At 35.5% G+C, this 17191-nt stretch overlaps 3 protein-coding genes across 7 annotated transcripts in view; all 3 read right to left on the bottom strand.

The window, feature by feature from the left end:
• Nucleotides 1-206: 206 nt before the first annotated feature.
• On the bottom strand, nt 207-4551 carry LOC138139323 (alpha-tocopherol transfer protein-like). The gene is made up of 7 exons (XM_069059562.1): nt 4418-4551; nt 1295-1445; nt 1085-1244; nt 791-1034; nt 625-735; nt 472-574; nt 207-422 (listed from the first exon to the last, which is right to left on the bottom strand). Exons 2-7 carry the CDS (start codon nt 1437-1439, stop codon nt 274-276), a joined length of 912 nt encoding a protein of 303 aa, XP_068915663.1. The 5' UTR covers nt 1440-1445; nt 4418-4551; the 3' UTR covers nt 207-273.
• LOC138139322 (alpha-tocopherol transfer protein-like) lies at nt 4546-10720 on the bottom strand. 3 transcript variants are annotated; one of them, XM_069059560.1, is made up of 7 exons: nt 10553-10720; nt 5634-5795; nt 5424-5583; nt 5130-5373; nt 4963-5073; nt 4810-4912; nt 4546-4760 (listed from the first exon to the last, which is right to left on the bottom strand). In XM_069059560.1, the coding sequence occupies exons 2-7, from the start codon at nt 5776-5778 to the stop codon at nt 4612-4614; spliced, it is 912 nt and encodes a 303-aa protein (XP_068915661.1). In that variant the 5' UTR covers nt 5779-5795; nt 10553-10720; the 3' UTR covers nt 4546-4611. The 3 variants fall into 3 exon arrangements, with proteins under 3 accessions (XP_068915661.1, XP_068915662.1, XP_068915660.1); XM_069059561.1 differs by having other exon boundaries at nt 5634-5784; XM_069059559.1 differs by having other exon boundaries at nt 5634-5810; nt 10553-10719.
• Nucleotides 10721-13620: 2900 nt separating this feature from the next.
• The window catches only part of LOC138139319 (alpha-tocopherol transfer protein-like), a 45125-nt gene continuing 41554 nt past the window's right edge, over nt 13621-17191 (bottom strand). For 2 of the 3 annotated variants that reach the window (XM_069059555.1, XM_069059557.1), the window contains exons 2-7: nt 14710-14860; nt 14500-14659; nt 14206-14449; nt 14039-14149; nt 13886-13988; nt 13621-13836 (exon numbers count right to left, since the gene is read on the bottom strand). In XM_069059555.1, the coding sequence (XP_068915656.1) occupies nt 13688-13836; nt 13886-13988; nt 14039-14149; nt 14206-14449; nt 14500-14659; nt 14710-14860 (918 nt within the window). In that variant the 3' untranslated portion in view covers nt 13621-13687. Of the gene's footprint in view, nt 13837-13885; nt 13989-14038; nt 14150-14205; nt 14450-14499; nt 14660-14709; nt 14876-17191 lie in introns of all 3 variants that reach the window. The other variant, XM_069059556.1, reaches the window with a different exon arrangement.

The raw sequence follows: 17191 nt of genomic DNA, 5'->3' as shown, positions 1-17191 counted from the left end.
CTACACAACACACATCTGACATTAAATTCTAAAATGCAAATCCACAAAACCAAAAATTTCTGTCCATTTTTGGCCGAAACCGAAACTTCACCGAAGCTCTTATTTTTAGCCGAAATTGGCCCAAACCGAACACTATTTATTTATACAAAGTTATAAAATTCAATTAAAAAAGAAAAATTTAAACGATGTTAATTGAAAGACATGTAGCTAAAGGTAAACTTTATTGTACAGCAATTAATTTTCTATTGACATAGAAGATGTCGTCATCGCATTTTAATCGACATCAAGCTTCTTAAAGTTGCCGTAAAAACCTAGAATGTCATTATTAACAAGTCTTTCCGGTCTCAAGCTCTCGTCTACTCTCATTTGGTCCAGTTGATCGAAACGACCTTGAAACTCTTCAAGTTTCACTTTCATCAAACCTGGAATTTGGCAATGAAAAGAAATAATTTCTACGATAAAGGTTACTACCGTTGAGTTGTTCCAAAGTGGGACCACTTCCACCGTAGTCTTTGGGTAAGATATCGTCACTGAAAATTTCTTTTAGGACTTCCGCATCCTGGTGAATGTGAATCTATCGCAAAAATTTCATTTCTCAAAAACTGAAAGTGACGCTTTACTCACTCTACTGAATAGTTTCGGTTTCAGCAGCGTTTTCAGAAATGCCAAGATATTAGATATGTAACTTGGAGTGTTGAGTACATGAATTGTTCTCGTGCGCAGGGAAAACACTTTCTGCAAGTATGAAAATCGTTACCTGGGGTTGAGAGGGAGATTTTGGGTCAGTAACCTCGTAGATGGTTAACACCTTGACGATTATGGTGGGGGTCACTTTGAGTGAATCGTTCAAAGTGAAATTTGCAAGATCCACGATCCAGACGTCGTGAATTGCATAATCTTCGGCTAGTCTCAATTCAGAGAATTGCACAAGGAGCATTAACAATTCCCGAGGCGAGTAAGTGTTTGGTTTCTTCATCTTAAACATGTAAACTCTGTTCGATTCCTCCAGAACCGCTGGGTGCAGGAAGCAGTAACTGGAAAGATTTTAATCAATCTTTCTTGGCCCGCCATCTTCAAATCTTACCAGGAGTCGATTGCCGCCTTCATGCAAGGCAGCTTCGGATTGCATTGGTCGTACCAATCTGGAATCAGACTCCTGATGGTGTAGTACATGTCGATCTTCTGTTTGGTCTTCTCGATGCTGAACTTGTTCAACATGAGAAACTTGCTAATTGCGATGTCACCTGCCAAGAGTTTCTTACAGTGCGCAATTTGACAACTAAACGCTACTCACTCATGATTTCTGGTAGATGGGGCTGGGTTTGGAGCCACTTTCGTATTATTTGCACGTCTTTATTTACCGATTCTTGCGTTTTATTGAACTCTTTGTATGTTTTTTGACGCACCGATTCCATGCCAAAAAACACGTCTTGATACATGTTGACCTACACCAATTTACACTGAAGTGTTCACTTTATAAATACAACACTTTTATATACAGGAGTTAGCCGTGAAATTTTTATATTGCATTTTTACATTTTGTTGATCCAAAGGTTACTTTTATATTCGAATAAAAATCAACATCAGAATAACAACTTTTGTTTGGGCATTTTTTTATTTTATGCTACACTTATTGTTTTAAGTACTTAATTGGAGTTGTGAAATTATACGCCTATCAAAATTTAGTTTACCAAATAAGTTTGCAATACGATACCAAATTTAAAATGCATTTGTATAATCAACTTTCTCCAGTGACTGGAATAAGAATATGATGTCTTTTTAATTAAATAATAAATAAAAATCATTCTAAATACACATTTGTTGTGAGTAAAATTCCTCAAAGTTGGCATGTGTCGAATGCGAACCCACCACTCATCCATCTGCAGAGTAAAAAAAACACAAACAACGCAAAAAGTGAGGTTATATTTAAACACCTGATCCTGATCAGTGATCTGTAATCCGTGGTGCGTTCACAATCTACTCTTCAAAACTAACTTTGAGGATACATTTATGTGAAGATCCGATATAACAAATACAGAATGTCTCAAAAATGGCGCCCAATCTCCTAAGGGTCTTAAAGAATAGAAGTCTGGTAAGGTAAATCTCAATACAAAGTTTGATCGGAACAATAGATTTTGTACAACTTGCTCTTAAATATGCTGATTTCAAAGAGATGTATCTCCTTTATTAGCAAATTTTACAGGTGAATTACAAATTACTTTACTGTTTTAATTTTTCCAAGACTCCTTTGGGTAGTGGAACAATAAAGAAGTCCTCTATTTTTTTTTTGGAGTAACCTACCAAAATACGCTAAAATAACAGCGGCAACACTGAGCTCAAAGGAGAATTGGTTTAGTTGATTGTGCATACCAACTGATGTTGCCACATTTGTTTACTTTAAACTATGGATAACTTGGAAACTAGCCAAAGGAAAAAATGTGTTACAACGAAATTTAACTCAACTCTTTAAATATGTTAAGCACTCAAGAGATTGGGCGCCATTTTTGAGACACCCTGTATATTATTAACCCTGACTAAATTAAACTTTATCAGTTTATGAGTTCGATTAAACTCCAGCAAGTTTTCCTTTTGACATTGTCTTCAGTGCCACTATATATTTTAATTCTTTTTTGAATATTACGAATGGTTTCAGCAGCTGAATTGTACTCATAAAACATTTTTTTGTTCGACACTGTCAGAATTTGAGAATTTTCTCCTGTGTGAACGGATTTTGATAAATGTCACAACTTGTCAAAACGAAACGTCAAGCTAATTTTAAAGGTTTTAAGCGATTTGGAGCCTTTAAGGGGTTCGTCGAACAAAAAAACGTTGTATTCAACTCGTTCGTGTCTAAATTGGGCCCTTTTTGGAACTCGTGGGCCTTGTTTCACTCGCGTTTTAAAATGGCCCACGCGTGCCAAAAAAGGCCCAATTTACTCACAAACTCGTCAAATAAACTACTATTAAACACATCTTATGGTCAATAATTTTTTTACTGAAACTTGTAGTTTAATTTTCTGGTATAACCATGTGTGCTAATAGCTTCTTGACAATGATTTTTTCCATTACTTTGCAGCTTATGGACGTAAGACTCATAGGCCTATAGTTTACTGGATCAAGTTTGTCTCCTGATTTGTATAGTGGGGTAATAGTACTAATAACCACTTCTTTGGCAGAACACCTATCGCGAATGAGGATGTTATTATTTTTGACACAGGTTCAGACAACGATGTAGCTCAATTTTTTAGGAGTTTTGTTGACATTGTTTGATCTGGATCAGGTGCTGTGTCAACAGCGAGCTGAAGAAGATACTCTTCAACATTTTCCGGATTAAAATCGGTATGTGACAATTTACTACCATTCCAAATGGACACGCCAAGGACGGTGCTAATTAAAACTGGTATGCTTAATGTTTTTTATCCACTCCGAAATGTATTTATTGTTTGTGTAAAAATCCACATAAAACCAGAAATTTCTGATGCAATAAATACTGCAAAGTCCATTACTTTTTTATTAGTGACCAAGAATATTTTACTATACATATCATGTGACTTCCGACATATGTCAAATTTGACAGTTAAAAAAATGGGATTTTTGGAACAAAATTCGATAAAAATTCATCTGTGTATTAACAACAAAAAAAATCACAATTGAGAACGCACTACTCGTGTAAAAGCGTAAGATTTAAATAGTTGATCCGTGATCCGTAACCCGTTTAGTGCGTTCACAATCGACTCTTAAACGCCAACTTCGACGCCAAATTTTAAAAAACACCCATTATATAAGGGAGTAAATCTGCGCTTTAAATATTTTCAACTCACAATAATTTTTAGTCTAAGAACTGTTTTCAAGCAATTTTCAAAATTCCACCACCTGGAATCGAGCTGACCTTATTCGTTACATGCGATAAGTCTGCAAGCAGTATATTAATAAAGAGTGATCAAATTAATTTGTAATCGAGTTGTCCATGAATCCGAAATCGTACGTATGTAATAATGTAATCGTATGTCGTTAATATTTATATGGTATATGTAGTTTCGAACCGGTTTTTGGACCTCGCCAAAATATCATTTGTCCATTTGAACTGAACACACTCTGAAAATGCTCATACTAAATGAATCAATGAATTATTAATCAAAGTAAAATTGGTTGGCATTATGTAATAAACGATTTAATAAATAAGTCATTTTCCACAAAGACAGGATCGTAACAACCCTAAGCTTGAATATTTCATTTTGTTAGTTTTCAAAATCAGTTTATGTTTTTGTATATCATTTCCACCCAGCCAATTTTGCTTTCGCAGGGACTCCTCTAACCTTTCTCCTAGATACACTGCTTACTTTTTGTGACTTGTATTTATTTAGTTAGTTAGTTTGCTAGAAATAAACACCGATTATATTGAACCCCACATGCTTACTTTTACGGCTGTCGTCAAGGCAACGGCTGCGAAATTGAATTTCACGGTCTGTTCTCGGTACGCGAAGTGCTCATTTCGCGTACGGTTGCACACAAAATAATTTGAACGATGTCATTTGAAACACATGCTGCTAAAGGTGTACTTTATTGTACAGCAATTAATATTTCTATTTACAAAGATGACGTCACCGCATTTTAATCGACATTAAGTTTCTTAAAATTGCCGTGAAAACCTAGAATGTCATTGTTAACAAGTTTTTCCGGTCTCAAGCTCTCGTCTACTCTCATTTGGTCGAGTTGATCGAAGCGATCTTGAAACTGTTCAAGTTTCACTTTCATCAAACCTGGAATTAGGCAATAAAACGAAATAATTTCTACGATAACGACTGGTACCGTTGAGTTGTTCCAAAGAGGGACCACTTCCACCGTAGTCTTTGGGTAAGATATCGTCACTGAAAATTTCTTTTAGGACTTCCGCATCCTGGTGAATGTGAATCTATCGCAAAAATATCATTTTTGAAAAACTAAAAGTGACGCTTTACTCACTCTATTGAATAGCTTCGGTTTCACCAGCGTTTTCAGAAATGCCAAGATATTAGATATGTAACTTGGAGTATTGAGCAGATACAATGCTTTCACGCGAAGGGAAAACACTTTCTGCAAGCGTGAAATTCATTAGTTGAGAGTTGAGAGGGAGATTTTCGGTGAGCAACCTCGTAGATGGTTAACGTCTTGACAATTATGGAGGGCGTCAATTTGAGCGAATCGTTTAAACTGTAAGTTGCAAGGTCGAAGATCCAGACGTCGTACATTGCATAATCTTCGGCTAGTCTCAGTTCCGTGAAGTTCATACCGAGCATTATTATTTCTCGCGGAGTGTTAGTGTTGGGTTTTTTCAACTTAAACATGCAAACTCTGTTCGATTCCTCCAGTACCACTGGGTGCAGAAAGAAGTAACTAGAAAGATTTTGATCAAGCTTTCTTGGCACACCATCTTCAAATCTTACCAGGAGTCGATCGCCGCCTTCATGCAAGGCAACTTTGGATTGCATTGGTCGTACATGTCTGGAAGCAAACTCCTGATGGTGTAGTACATGTCAATCTTCTGTTTGGTCTTCTCGATGCTGAACTTGTTCAGCATTAGAAACTTGCTAATTGCGATGTCACCTGCCAAGAGTTTTTCACAGTGCGCAATTTGACAACCAAACGCTACTCACTCATGATTTCTGGCAGATGGGGCTGGGTTTGGAGCCACTTTCGTATTATCTGCACGTCTTCACTTACTGATTCTTGCGTTTTGTTGAATTCTTTGTACACTTTTTGACGCACCGATTCCATGCCATAGAACACGTCTTGAAACATGTTGACCTAGACTAGACCTAGACCAATTTATACTGAAATTGAAATTGACTTCATAAATGCAACACTTTTATGTGCAGGAGTTAGCTTAGAGATTTTTATGTTGCATGTTTAGGTTGTCTTGATCCAAAAGTTTCTTTTATATTCGAATAAGAAATCAACACAAGAAATACCAGATTAACAAATGTTGTGGGGCAGATTTTATTTTTTGCTGCACTTATTGTTTTACACAATTGGGGTTGTGAAGGTGTACGTACAGTTGGTTGCAAAAAAAAAATGGGAAAAGAGAATTTTCCTAATGTAAATTTGGTTTTGTCCATTTGCCAATTACGAGTAAATATTTACTTGACAATACCTATCAAATAATTTTTCAAAGTGTCATTGAATTTTGACCATAATTCTAACCTATTTCTCTTAAGAAGGTTTCACACTATTGAAAAATTGTAAAAATGTGTCAATTTTATACTGACAGTTCCCGTTTTTTTTGCAACCAACTGTACGACAATAAAAATTTAGTTTACCAATCAAGTTTGCATTGCGGTACAAAATTCTCTTGGGCTAATATCAAGCTAGCTTCTGTAAATGTGTTTGTCGAATTAATTTTCTGCAGTGACCGTTTTTTAACTGCCACTTGTGTTTTTGCTAAATTTTAAAGCGATATACAAGAATATACAGGTGTCCCAGAACTCGCGGATCAAACTTAGAGTGCGTTTTCCTTGATGGTAATGAAGGTAAAAAACGTTTAGAAAAATATTCAGGGTGCAACAGCTTTTTAGTTATGAATTAATCAAATTGACCAATAGAGCTCGATCTAATTTTCCCTTTACGAGAAAATTGAGTACCTTCCCTCAATTGCCAAGCAACATGTAATACGTATGAATAATAATAGTAGTTTATTTAACGAGTTCGTACGTACGAGGTCCACGAGTGCCAAAAAAGCCCAATTGACACACGAACGAGTTGAATACAACGTTTTTTTGTTCGACGAACCCCTTAAAGGCTCCCAATCGCTTAAAATCTTTAAAATTAGCTTGACGGTTCGTTTTGACAAGTAATGACATTTATCAAAATCCGTTCACATAGGAGAAAATTTTCAAATTCTGACAGTGTCGAACAAAAAAATTATTTTCAATATGTCAAAAGTGACAACTACTTTTGAAATAATCAAAACTGGGATAATTTCGCCAAAGGCAGGCGAAAAAATGTATAGAGTCTCCGCCAGGGAACACAAGAAGTTTCTTCTTCCGTCAATGAATGAAATATGATTTGTTATGACTGAAAATTTCCACAGCAATTTAACCTTGAGGGGTATGGGAAATTGACAGGGATATAACGAATTGAACCTTTCTTGATGCGCGTTGAGATGAAATCCTGTGCTGGGAAGGCGTTGGAAACCGTCAATTGTGCTTTTTTAAAGTGTAGATTATTGGAGCATGTTGACAGCTAACCTAAAATTTTCTTACTTTAAAAATACCTAGAATAACTGAACGATTCCTATTCTCGAAGCAAATGTTTAAGGGCACCCTTTGCTGAAAACAAATTCAATATTCAATTATATCCCGATTAAACGTAAACAAATGTCATTCGTGTCAAACGGCATGGGAAATTCAAACTTTACAGTTTACACTGTTCTAAACGATTTACTTTTTCCAACGCCTACTCAGCCCAGGATTTCATTTGGCCGACGTAGCGCCAAGTGAATAATATTACTAAACTTCGTCCAGCGAGAGATTGGGAGATTTTAAATTGTACTAAATTAACCCAACACTACAAAATGCACTAGAATCCATTAATTTGAGCATAATTTGAGGGCAAAAATGTTACTGCTTGAAGGATATATATATAGAATTTAGTGATTGTTATGTTAACCAATCTCTCCCTGGACAAACTATACCTTACAAATCTTTGTAAAAAGTGGAATATGCAGGACCTGTGAAGTGAATCGGAATCACAAGAAATTTCTCCTGACTCATACGCATACACTCTGCATCTGTAACATATTAGCTACACGAGCGGGATGCCTCATCGTCGAAATGAAAGAAAAGACTTTTAGGAACATTCTTGACATTGCAAAAAGCTGGAGTTACACGTAGGTTTTGAACAACAGATCAACCACGGTGGCAGCTCTGAAAGACAGAAGACAAAACTGGATTGAACTAACATATTTATTTTAGCATCAATATTAGTAAAAATTTAAGATCAAATTTTATAACTTAAACGATGTACGGGGTGATCAAATAGGACTGTTTAAGTTGGTAACACTGAATTGTATTTTAAATCGTATAACAGGAGTAACTTTCGGTTGTTGATGGCTTGTCGTTGTTAATGCTATATCTACATCAGATATTTGTCAAATAAACCAACAAAACATATCCGGTTGCAGTGTTAAAAATAACCGAATTAAAAAAAATTCTTAATTGTAGTGCCAACTTAAACAGTCCTTCTTGATCACCCGGTAGAATGCAACAAATGAAATAAGAAACATGTAAAATAAAAAGAATAATTTATAACAAGACCACCTTTCATCTGAAGAAATAGGCGAGCTCGTTTTTCCTTTGCCAGTCTAAGCATATTAGGAGTAACAGTAGACAGTACTTCGTGAATTCGGTCATTCAGTTCTTCTATTTATTGATAGGTTCGCGGTAAATATAGTTCTTCAAATATATTTCTACCGTCGTCATCAAAAAACTGCAGAACAGCATCTTCAGTCTCTGACGTTGTAGCTTCTCGCGGATGACCACCAATTTCTTGTCTTGTAGGCACCAAGGACCGAGTGTCTCAAGCACGATTCACCAACCGTAGAAATAATACGTTATAATTTGGATGTAGCCAAACGTTGTGGAAAACGTATTGCATCCTCACATGCACTGCGCCCGCACTTTCCATAAAGTATGAGCATTTTGGCATACTGTGAAGCTGTATACATGATTTCAATACGAAGTTTGATAATTTCGAATCAAATTATAACTTGACGTTGTCAAAATGTTCACAGTTGCCCAAACATTTACTGGAAATTTCATACCATTCTTACTATCGTATGATGAAAAAGTCTTTGGATCAGGGTTGCCGTGGAATTAACAAGCTATATATACAGTGCATTGACTTTTGTTTTAGACCAGAGTAGGCTATGGAAATTTGACGAGTTGTATGGTAAGACTGTGGCCGAATGACAATATACATCATGTATAATATTTGAGGTTACACGTCCTTGTCAAAATTCATGACCATGTAGCCAAGCATTTATCATTTTCCAATTAACTACATAGTTTCGAGGACTCAATAATGTGTGTATTTAGTGATAAATGTAAATATTGCACAAATTTAAAACAAATTTACCTTAATACTTAATAATAATGTCAAATTTGACACTGGCAGTTCGAACAATTTTGATTTTGTTATTTTGACATAGCCCCGATACCAACATTTAAAAAAATTAAAATAGCCTACTCTGGTCTAAAACAAAAATGAATGTATTATATGTTATTAAATCATACTACAGCAATGGAAACCGTGGTGAAAATGGTAATTGGGTTTATTCGCCTCGTTTATTTTTAAACGAGTTCCGTGACAGATTAGCGCTATTTTGAAGTACAATAAAAACTACGGACAGTAGAAGTAAATAATTCTATAGATGGTTTTTACATTTCAATGCTATCGCGATCCAAATACTTTTTGATCATACGATAGAATTATACATATTGCTAGGAATTCAAACTGTTGGTTAAATTTACCTAAAATTCAAATTAATAGCGTCCTTCTAACTGGTCAACTTTAATTATTTATTACAAAAAATCGATTATACCTTGTACTTTTTTTTCAACGCTATTGCTTTCAGTTATCACCAAGGAAAATGCACTCTAAGTTTGATCCGCGAGCTCTGGGACACTCTGTAAGTATAATTAACCTTGATCATATTAAACCTTATCAGTTTATGAGTTCGATCAAAATTCAGCAAGTTTTCCTTTTGACATTATTTCCTTCCATTGCTTCTATTTATAGTATAGTTCTCTCTTAACTGGCTAGCATGTAAAATTCTACTAGCAAGCACGTAAAATGTTACACCCGTGCCCATATGAGTGATGTACGATTTTTTTTAAATACCGGAATTTTTAATAGTTTGTATAACTATTTACAAGGGAAGAACAAATAAAATATTAAACAATACACACATGGTAACGGGTTTTACTGGCTTCAGAAGGTGACTGGCTCGCCTTGGGCTCTCCAGTCATATCCTTCTGTCGCCAATAAAAATCCTTTTTACCATGCTAGTAATGTTAAATACTATTACACAGTATGCGCTAATTTTGCGACGCAGTGTATTTTATGATTCTTTTTTTGTTCGACACTGTCAGAATTTGAGAGTTTTCTCCTGTGTGAACGGATTTTGGAAAATGTCACAACTTGTCAAAACGAAACGTCAAGCTAATTTTAAAGATTTTAAGCGATTTGGAGCCTTTACGGGGCTCGTCGAACAAAAAAACGTTGTATTCAACTGGTTCGTGTGCAAGCAAATTGGGCTCTTTTTGGCACTCGTGGGCCTTTAGAACTGGCCCACTTATGCTAAAAAAGCCCAATTTACACACGAACTCGTTAAATAAACTACTATTTTGAAAATTAAGGATGGTTTCAGCGGCTGAATTGCACTCATGAAACATCTTAAACACATCTGATAACCAATAAATTTGTTATCGAAACTTGTAGTTTTATTTTCTCATATTTTAACAACATATTTTTTGTTTGTGCGTATTCTCGGTGATCTTATTTATCACCTTCTTACCTGAATATCACTGGAGACTAATTTGTCCACGATATCAACAAGCTCAGATGGCAGCAAACAACTTTATATACTACACACGTTGTTACAAATGTGAGACTAAATATTAAAATTATTTTAATAATTTTTATCCCACACCGAAATGAACTTATAGTCCAGTCAGGGGGGGGATAAAAATGGTCGTTGCTTTACAAAAGGTGGGGTATCTTGTATAGATTTTGAAGTATGTTGTTTGAGTAGTGACCTTGATGAAAAATACAAGTTTGGGAGCGCTGAGCGCGTTGAGAGGAGGTAATGGATGAGCGTCTTGATGTAAGGTACAAAAAACACGTTTTAAGGATAAAACTTGGCAACTTTTTTGTATTTATACTTTTCTTGTAAGTTTAATACGGACTGAGATCGACGAAAAATGCAATTTAATGAAATTTTTACTCCAAGAGACTTTTTGGAAGACTTGAAAACGTATCATTGCACCTTTCATTGAAGATGGCGGCTCGCGTTCACCGCCCCCAAGTTCGAAAACTTGTATTTTTCATCAGGGTCGCTACTCAAACAACATATTTCAAAATGCTTACTACTACACAACACTACCTACTATACAGGATGTTTTTGAAAGTTGTGCAGAAATTTTAACCGCGAGCTACTGGCTTCATGCAGAACTCGGAAAAAATATTTAAAAAATTCTGTCAAAAAATGAAATGACATTTATTTATTGAGCTTCAATTGTTTTTAATTGCTCTTAGTTTTCTACGTTGTCCTACAACCTCGTAGGTAAAATTTCGGCACATTTTAAAAATACACCCTTGTATATCATGTTTTATGAAATGCACGGATCACCGGAATAACATCTGTTGCCGGGCAGTTTTTATTTTTTGCTACACTTATTGTTCCACACAAACAAGAATATAATCGTCTCTTTAATTAAATCAAAATTGTTCTAAATTAATTATACATTCGTTGTGCATCTTACTATTCTGACTACCATTTCGTTTCTGTTGAAGCAACTGTGTCACAAACTTACTCTATACTTAATTTAATCGTGTACGTTAAGTGATTTATGGCAAAATATGCGCTCGTTGTTGTTTCGTCAATTTACAAATGTCTGTTTTGCGAACATCACACAATAGCCATTTATCTAATAAGTACATAATTGGTGCGATTCTGCTTTAAAATTTACCAATATTGCTATAAAGGGTGTTTTTTTAAATTTGGCGTCGAAGTAGGCGTTGGAAAGTCGATTGAGATCGCACCACTCGTGTAAAAGTGTAAGATTTGAACAGCTGATCCGTGATCCGTAACCTGTATAGTGCGTTCACAATCGACAGTTCAACGCCTACTTCGACGCCAAATTTAAAAAAACACCCGTTATAACAAGGTTGATTTATGCAAAATCAATGTTATTCAATAACAATGTTGCTAAATTTTGAAACAGAATCGCACTAAATATAGGTCTTTGTGGACGAGCCCTATACCTAGTTTACGAGTATGGCAAAGTCTGAATGCCTGATTATGTACGAATTACATACAAAGCTTTATGTTCCATTGTGAAGTTAAGCTTCTTTTAGATACAAACTCGGATACAAAATTAATAGATTCTAAAAATTACGATAATTCCTGTTCTGTCTTTGTTGCTGTGGTTACGAAATTGTTCAGCGGCCGAATTGCACTCATGAAACATTTTAAACACATACGAGTATTATGGTCAATAAATTTTTTACTGAAACTTGTAGTTTTATTTTCTGGTATAAGCTTATTAATCTTATTATCTTCCATGTGTGCTAATAGCTTCTTGACAATGATTTTTTTCGATTACTTTGCAGCTTATGGACGTAAGACTCACAGGCCTATACCTACTTTACTGGATCAAGTTTGTCTCCTGATTTGTATAGTGGGGTAACAGTACTAATAACCACTTCTTGGCAGAACACCTATCGCGAATGAGGATGTCATTATTTCTGACACAGGTTCAGACAACGATGTAGCTCAATTTTTTAGGAGTTTTGCTGACATTGTTTGATCTGGACCAGGTGCTGTGTCAACAGCGAGCTGAAGAAGATACTCTTCAACATTTCCAGGATTAAAATCGGTATGTGACAATTTACTACCATTCCAAATGGACACGGCAAGGACGGTGCTAATTAAAGCTGGTATGCTTAATGATTTTTATCCACTCCGAAATGCATTTATTGTTTGTGTAAAAATCCACATAAAACCAGAAATTTCTGATGCAATAAATACTGCAGAGATTTTATACGTCGATGTGTAAATTTTTGTAACAAAATTCGATAAAAAATCATCTATGTATTAACAACAAAAAAAATCACAATTTCGAAATTTAATTTCCACTTGACCAAACAGAAAATAAAAGGTGTTTTTTTTAGATTTGGCGTCGAAGTTGGCGTTTGAGAGTCGACTGAGAACACACCACTCGTGTAAAAACTGATCCGTGATCCGTAACCCGTATAGTGCGTTCACAATCGACTCTTCAACGCCAACTTCGGCGCCAAATTTAAAAAACACCGTTATATGAGGGAGCAAATCTGAGCTTTAAATATTTTCAACTCTCCATAATTTTTATTCTAAGAACTGTTTTCAAGCAATTTTGAAAATTCCACCACCTGGAATCGAGCTGACCTTATTCGTTACATGCGATAAATGTTTGCGACAATAAATGGGCGATAACTCAATGTACATTCACCACACAGTTGTCTGTAAGCAGTACCTATATTAATAAAGAGCGATCAAATTAATTTGTCCATGAATCCGAAATTGTATGTCGTTAATATTTATATAGTATAGTTTCGAACCGGTTTTTGGACCCCGCCGAAATATCATTTGTCCATTTGAACTGAACATACTCTGAAAATGCTCATACTAATTGAAATTATTTATGTAATAAATGATTTAATAAATAAGTCATTTTCCACAAAAACACGATCGTAACAACCCTAGGTTTGAATATTTCATTTTGTAAGTTTTCAAAATCGGTTTTTGTTTTTTGTATATTATTTCCACAAAGTTATAAAATTCAATTTAAAAAAATAATTTAACGATGTCATTTGAAACACATGTTGCTAAAGCTATAGTTTATTGTACAGCAATTAATATTTCTATTTACAAAGATGACGTCACCGCATTTTAATCGACATTAAGCTTCTTAAAATTCCCGTAGAAACCTAGAATGTCACTGTTAACAAGTTTTTCCGGTCTCAAGCTCTCGTCTACTCTCATTTGGTCGAGTTGATCGAAGCGATCTTGAAACTGTTCAAGTTTCACTTTCATCAAACCTGGAATTAGGTAATGAAACGAAATAATTTCTACGATAACGACTGGTACCGTTGAGTTGTTCCAAAGAGGGACCGCTTCCACCGTAGTCCTTGGGTAAGATATCTTCAGTAAAAATTTCTTTTAGGACTTCCGCATCTTTGTGAATGTGAATCTATCGCAAAAATATCATTTTTGAAAAACTAAAAGTGACGCTTTACTCACTCTATTGAATTGCTTCGGTTTTACCAGCGTTTTCAGAAATGCCAAGATATTAGATATGTAACTTGGAGTATTGAGCAGATACAATGCTTTAGCGCGAAGGGAAAACACTTTCTGCAAGCGTGAAATTCATTAGTTGAGAGTTGAGACGGAGATTTTCGGTGAGCGACCTCGTAGATGGCTAACGTCTTCACAATTATGGAGGGCGTCATTTTGAGCGAATCGTTTAAACTGCAAGTTGCAAGGTCGAAGATCCAGACGTCGTACATTGCATAATCTTCGGCTAGTCTCAGTTCCGTGAAGTTCACACCGAGCATTATTATTTCTCGCGGTGTGCCAGTGTTGGGTTTCTTCAACTTAAACATGCAAACTCTGTTCGATTCCTCCAGTACCACTGGGTGCAGAAAGCAGTAACTGGAAAGATTTTGATCAAGCTTTCTTGGCACACCATCTTCAAATCTTACCAGGAGTCGATTGCCGCCTTCATGCAAGGCAGCTTCGGATTGCATTGGTCGTACATGTCTGGAAGCAAACTCCTGATGGTGTAGTACATGTCGATCTTCTGTTTGGTCTTCTCGATGCTGAACTTGTTCAACATGAGAAACTTGTTAATTGCGATGTCACCTGCCAAGAGTTTCTCACAGTGCGCAATTTGACAACTAAACGCTACTCACTCATGATTTCTGGTAGATGGGGCTGGGTTTGGAGCCACTTTCGTACTATCTGCACGTCTTCACTTACTGATTCTTGCGTTTTGTTGAATTTTTTGTACACTTTTTCACGCACCAATTCCATGCCATAGAACACGTCTTGATACATGTTGACCTAGACCAATTTACACTGAAATATTGACTTCATAAATGCAACACTTTTATATGCAGGAGTTAGCTTAGAGATTTTTATGTTGCATGTTTAGGTTGTGTTGATCCAAAAGTTTCTTTTATATTCGAATAAGAAATCAACACAAGAATTACCAGAATAACAAATGTTGTGGGGCAGATTTTATTTTTTGCTGCACTTATTGTTTTACACAATTGGGGTTGTGAAGGTGTACGTACAGTCGGTTGCAAAAAAAAAACAGGAAAAGAGAATTTTCCTAATGTAAATTTGGTTTTGGCCATTTGTCAATTACGAGTAAATGTTTGCTTGACAATACCTATCAAATAATTTTTCAAAATGTCATTGTATTTTGACCATAATTCTAACCTATTTCTCTTAAGAGGGTTTCACACTATTGAAAAATTGTAAAAATGTGTCAATTTTATTCTGACAGTTCCCGTTTTTTTTGCAACCATCTGTACAACAATAAAAATTTAGGTTACCAATCAAGTTTGCATTGCGATACAAAATTCTCTTGGGCTAACATCAAGCTAGCTTCTGTAAATGTGTTTGTCGAATTAATTTTCTGCAGTGACCGTTTTTTAACTGCCACTTGTGTTTTTGCTAAATTTTAAAGCGATATACAAGAATATACAGGTGTCCCAGAACGCGCGGATCAAACTTAGAGTGCGTTTTCCTTGATGGTAATGAAGGTAAAAAACGTTTAGAAAAATATTCAGGGTGCAACAGCTTTTTAGTTATGAATTAATCAAATTGACCAATAGAGCTCGATCTAATTTTCCCTTTACGAGAAAATTGAGTACCTTCCCTCAATTGCCAAGCAACATGTAATACGTATGAATAATAATAGTAGTTTATTTAACGAGTTCGTACGTACGAGGTCCACGAGTGCCAAAAAAGGCCCAATTTACACAGGAACGAGTTGAATACAACGTTTTTTTGTTCAACGAGCCCCTTAAAGGCTACAATGCTACAAATCGCTTAAAATCTTTAAACTTAGCTTGACGTTTCGTTTTGACAAGTTGTGACATTTATTAAAATCCGTTCACAAAGGAGAAAATTCTCAAATTCTGATAGTGTCGAAAAAAAAATTATTTTCAATATTTATCTAGTCGACTTGTTGGAACAGACGTCAAAAGTGACAGCTACTTTTGAAATAACCAAAAATGGGATCATTTCGCCAAAAGCAGGCAAAAAAATGTATAGAATCTGCACCAGGGAACGCAAGAAGTTTCTTCTTTCGGCAAAGAATGAAATATCGTTTGTTATGACTGAAAATTTCCACAGTAATTTTAACCTCGAGGGGTATTGGAAATTGACGGGAGGGATATAATGAATTGAACCTTTGTTAATGGAAGGTAGATATAATGGCGACGTAGCGCCAAGTGAGTAATATTACTACCTTAAAAATCTTAGTAAAAAGTGGAACATGCAGGACCTGTGGAGTAAATCGGAATCACAAGAAATTTGACCTGACTCCTGTGTATCCTCAGTCTCTGGCGTTCTAGCTTCTCGCGGAGGACCACCACTTTCTTGTCTTGTAGGCACCAAGGACCTAGTGTCTTGAGCACTATTCACCAACCGTAGAAATACGTTATAGTTTGGATGTGGCAAACGTTGTGGAAAACGTATTGTGCTATGCATATTTTCTTGCACCCGCACTCTCCCTAAAGCATTTTGGCATAGTCTGCAGCTGTACATATATGATTTCAACACGAAGTTTGACAATTTCGAATCAAATTATAACTTCACGTTGTCAAAAACTTCACAGTTGCCCAAATATTTAATGGAAATTTCATACCATTCTTACTAGAATTAGGTACAGTTAATTTCAAAATTATCGAGTACACCTCAAAAATCAATAAGTCGATTTATTACAGTTTTTTCCACATGTAAAGATGCCTTTTTGAAATTTGAGTGATTTTTTTAATATAGGTTAGATAAGTTTGACAACATAAAATGACGTTGATATTTTACAACAGAATAATAGGTTCTGTTTTATCCTCTGCACGGTGCTCTTGGCGATGTTAAAATAGTGGGCTACCATCCGGATCGACCACCCTTCTTCTAATTTGGAAAAAATGAGCATTTTCGCGTTTTCCATTAGATTAGATATTTTGTTTGTCAAAATTGACATTGATCATTGAGAAAAAATGTGAGTGCATTTTACACTGTACAAAATTAGGTGTACTCTATAATTTTGAAATTAACTGTATGTTGCTAGGATTTCAAACGGTTGATGTGGGTTAAATTTACCTGAAATTCAAATTAACTGCGTCCTTCTGATTGGTCGACTTTAATTACATATTCATTACA

Source organism: Tenebrio molitor, chromosome 9 (genome assembly GCF_963966145.1).
Source record: "Tenebrio molitor chromosome 9, icTenMoli1.1, whole genome shotgun sequence".
NCBI lineage: Eukaryota > Metazoa > Arthropoda > Insecta > Coleoptera > Tenebrionidae > Tenebrio > Tenebrio molitor.
This window is presented reverse-complemented; position numbering and strand designations above follow the sequence as displayed.

What these genes read in the sequence shown, in the direction of transcription:
- LOC138139323 (XM_069059562.1), bottom strand. Translation starts at nt 1,439, where the DNA reads ATGTATCAAGACGTGTTTTTTGGCATGGAATCGGTGCGTCAAAAAACA. An exon ending in CCATCTACCAGAAATCATGA is followed by an intron (nt 1,245 to 1,294) that starts GTGAGTAGCGTT and finishes AACTCTTGGCAG; the next exon opens with GTGACATCGCAATTAGCAAG. An exon ending in CACTTTGGAACAACTCAACG is followed by an intron (nt 423 to 471) that starts GTAGTAACCTTT and finishes GCCAAATTCCAG; the next exon opens with GTTTGATGAAAGTGAAACTT.
- LOC138139322 (XM_069059560.1), bottom strand. Translation starts at nt 5,778, where the DNA reads ATGTTTCAAGACGTGTTCTATGGCATGGAATCGGTGCGTCAAAAAGTG. An exon ending in AGACGTTAACCATCTACGAG is followed by an intron (nt 5,074 to 5,129) that starts GTTGCTCACCGA and finishes TCACGCTTGCAG; the next exon opens with AAAGTGTTTTCCCTTCGCGT. An exon ending in AACCGAAGCTATTCAATAGA is followed by an intron (nt 4,913 to 4,962) that starts GTGAGTAAAGCG and finishes TTTTTGCGATAG; the next exon opens with ATTCACATTCACCAGGATGC.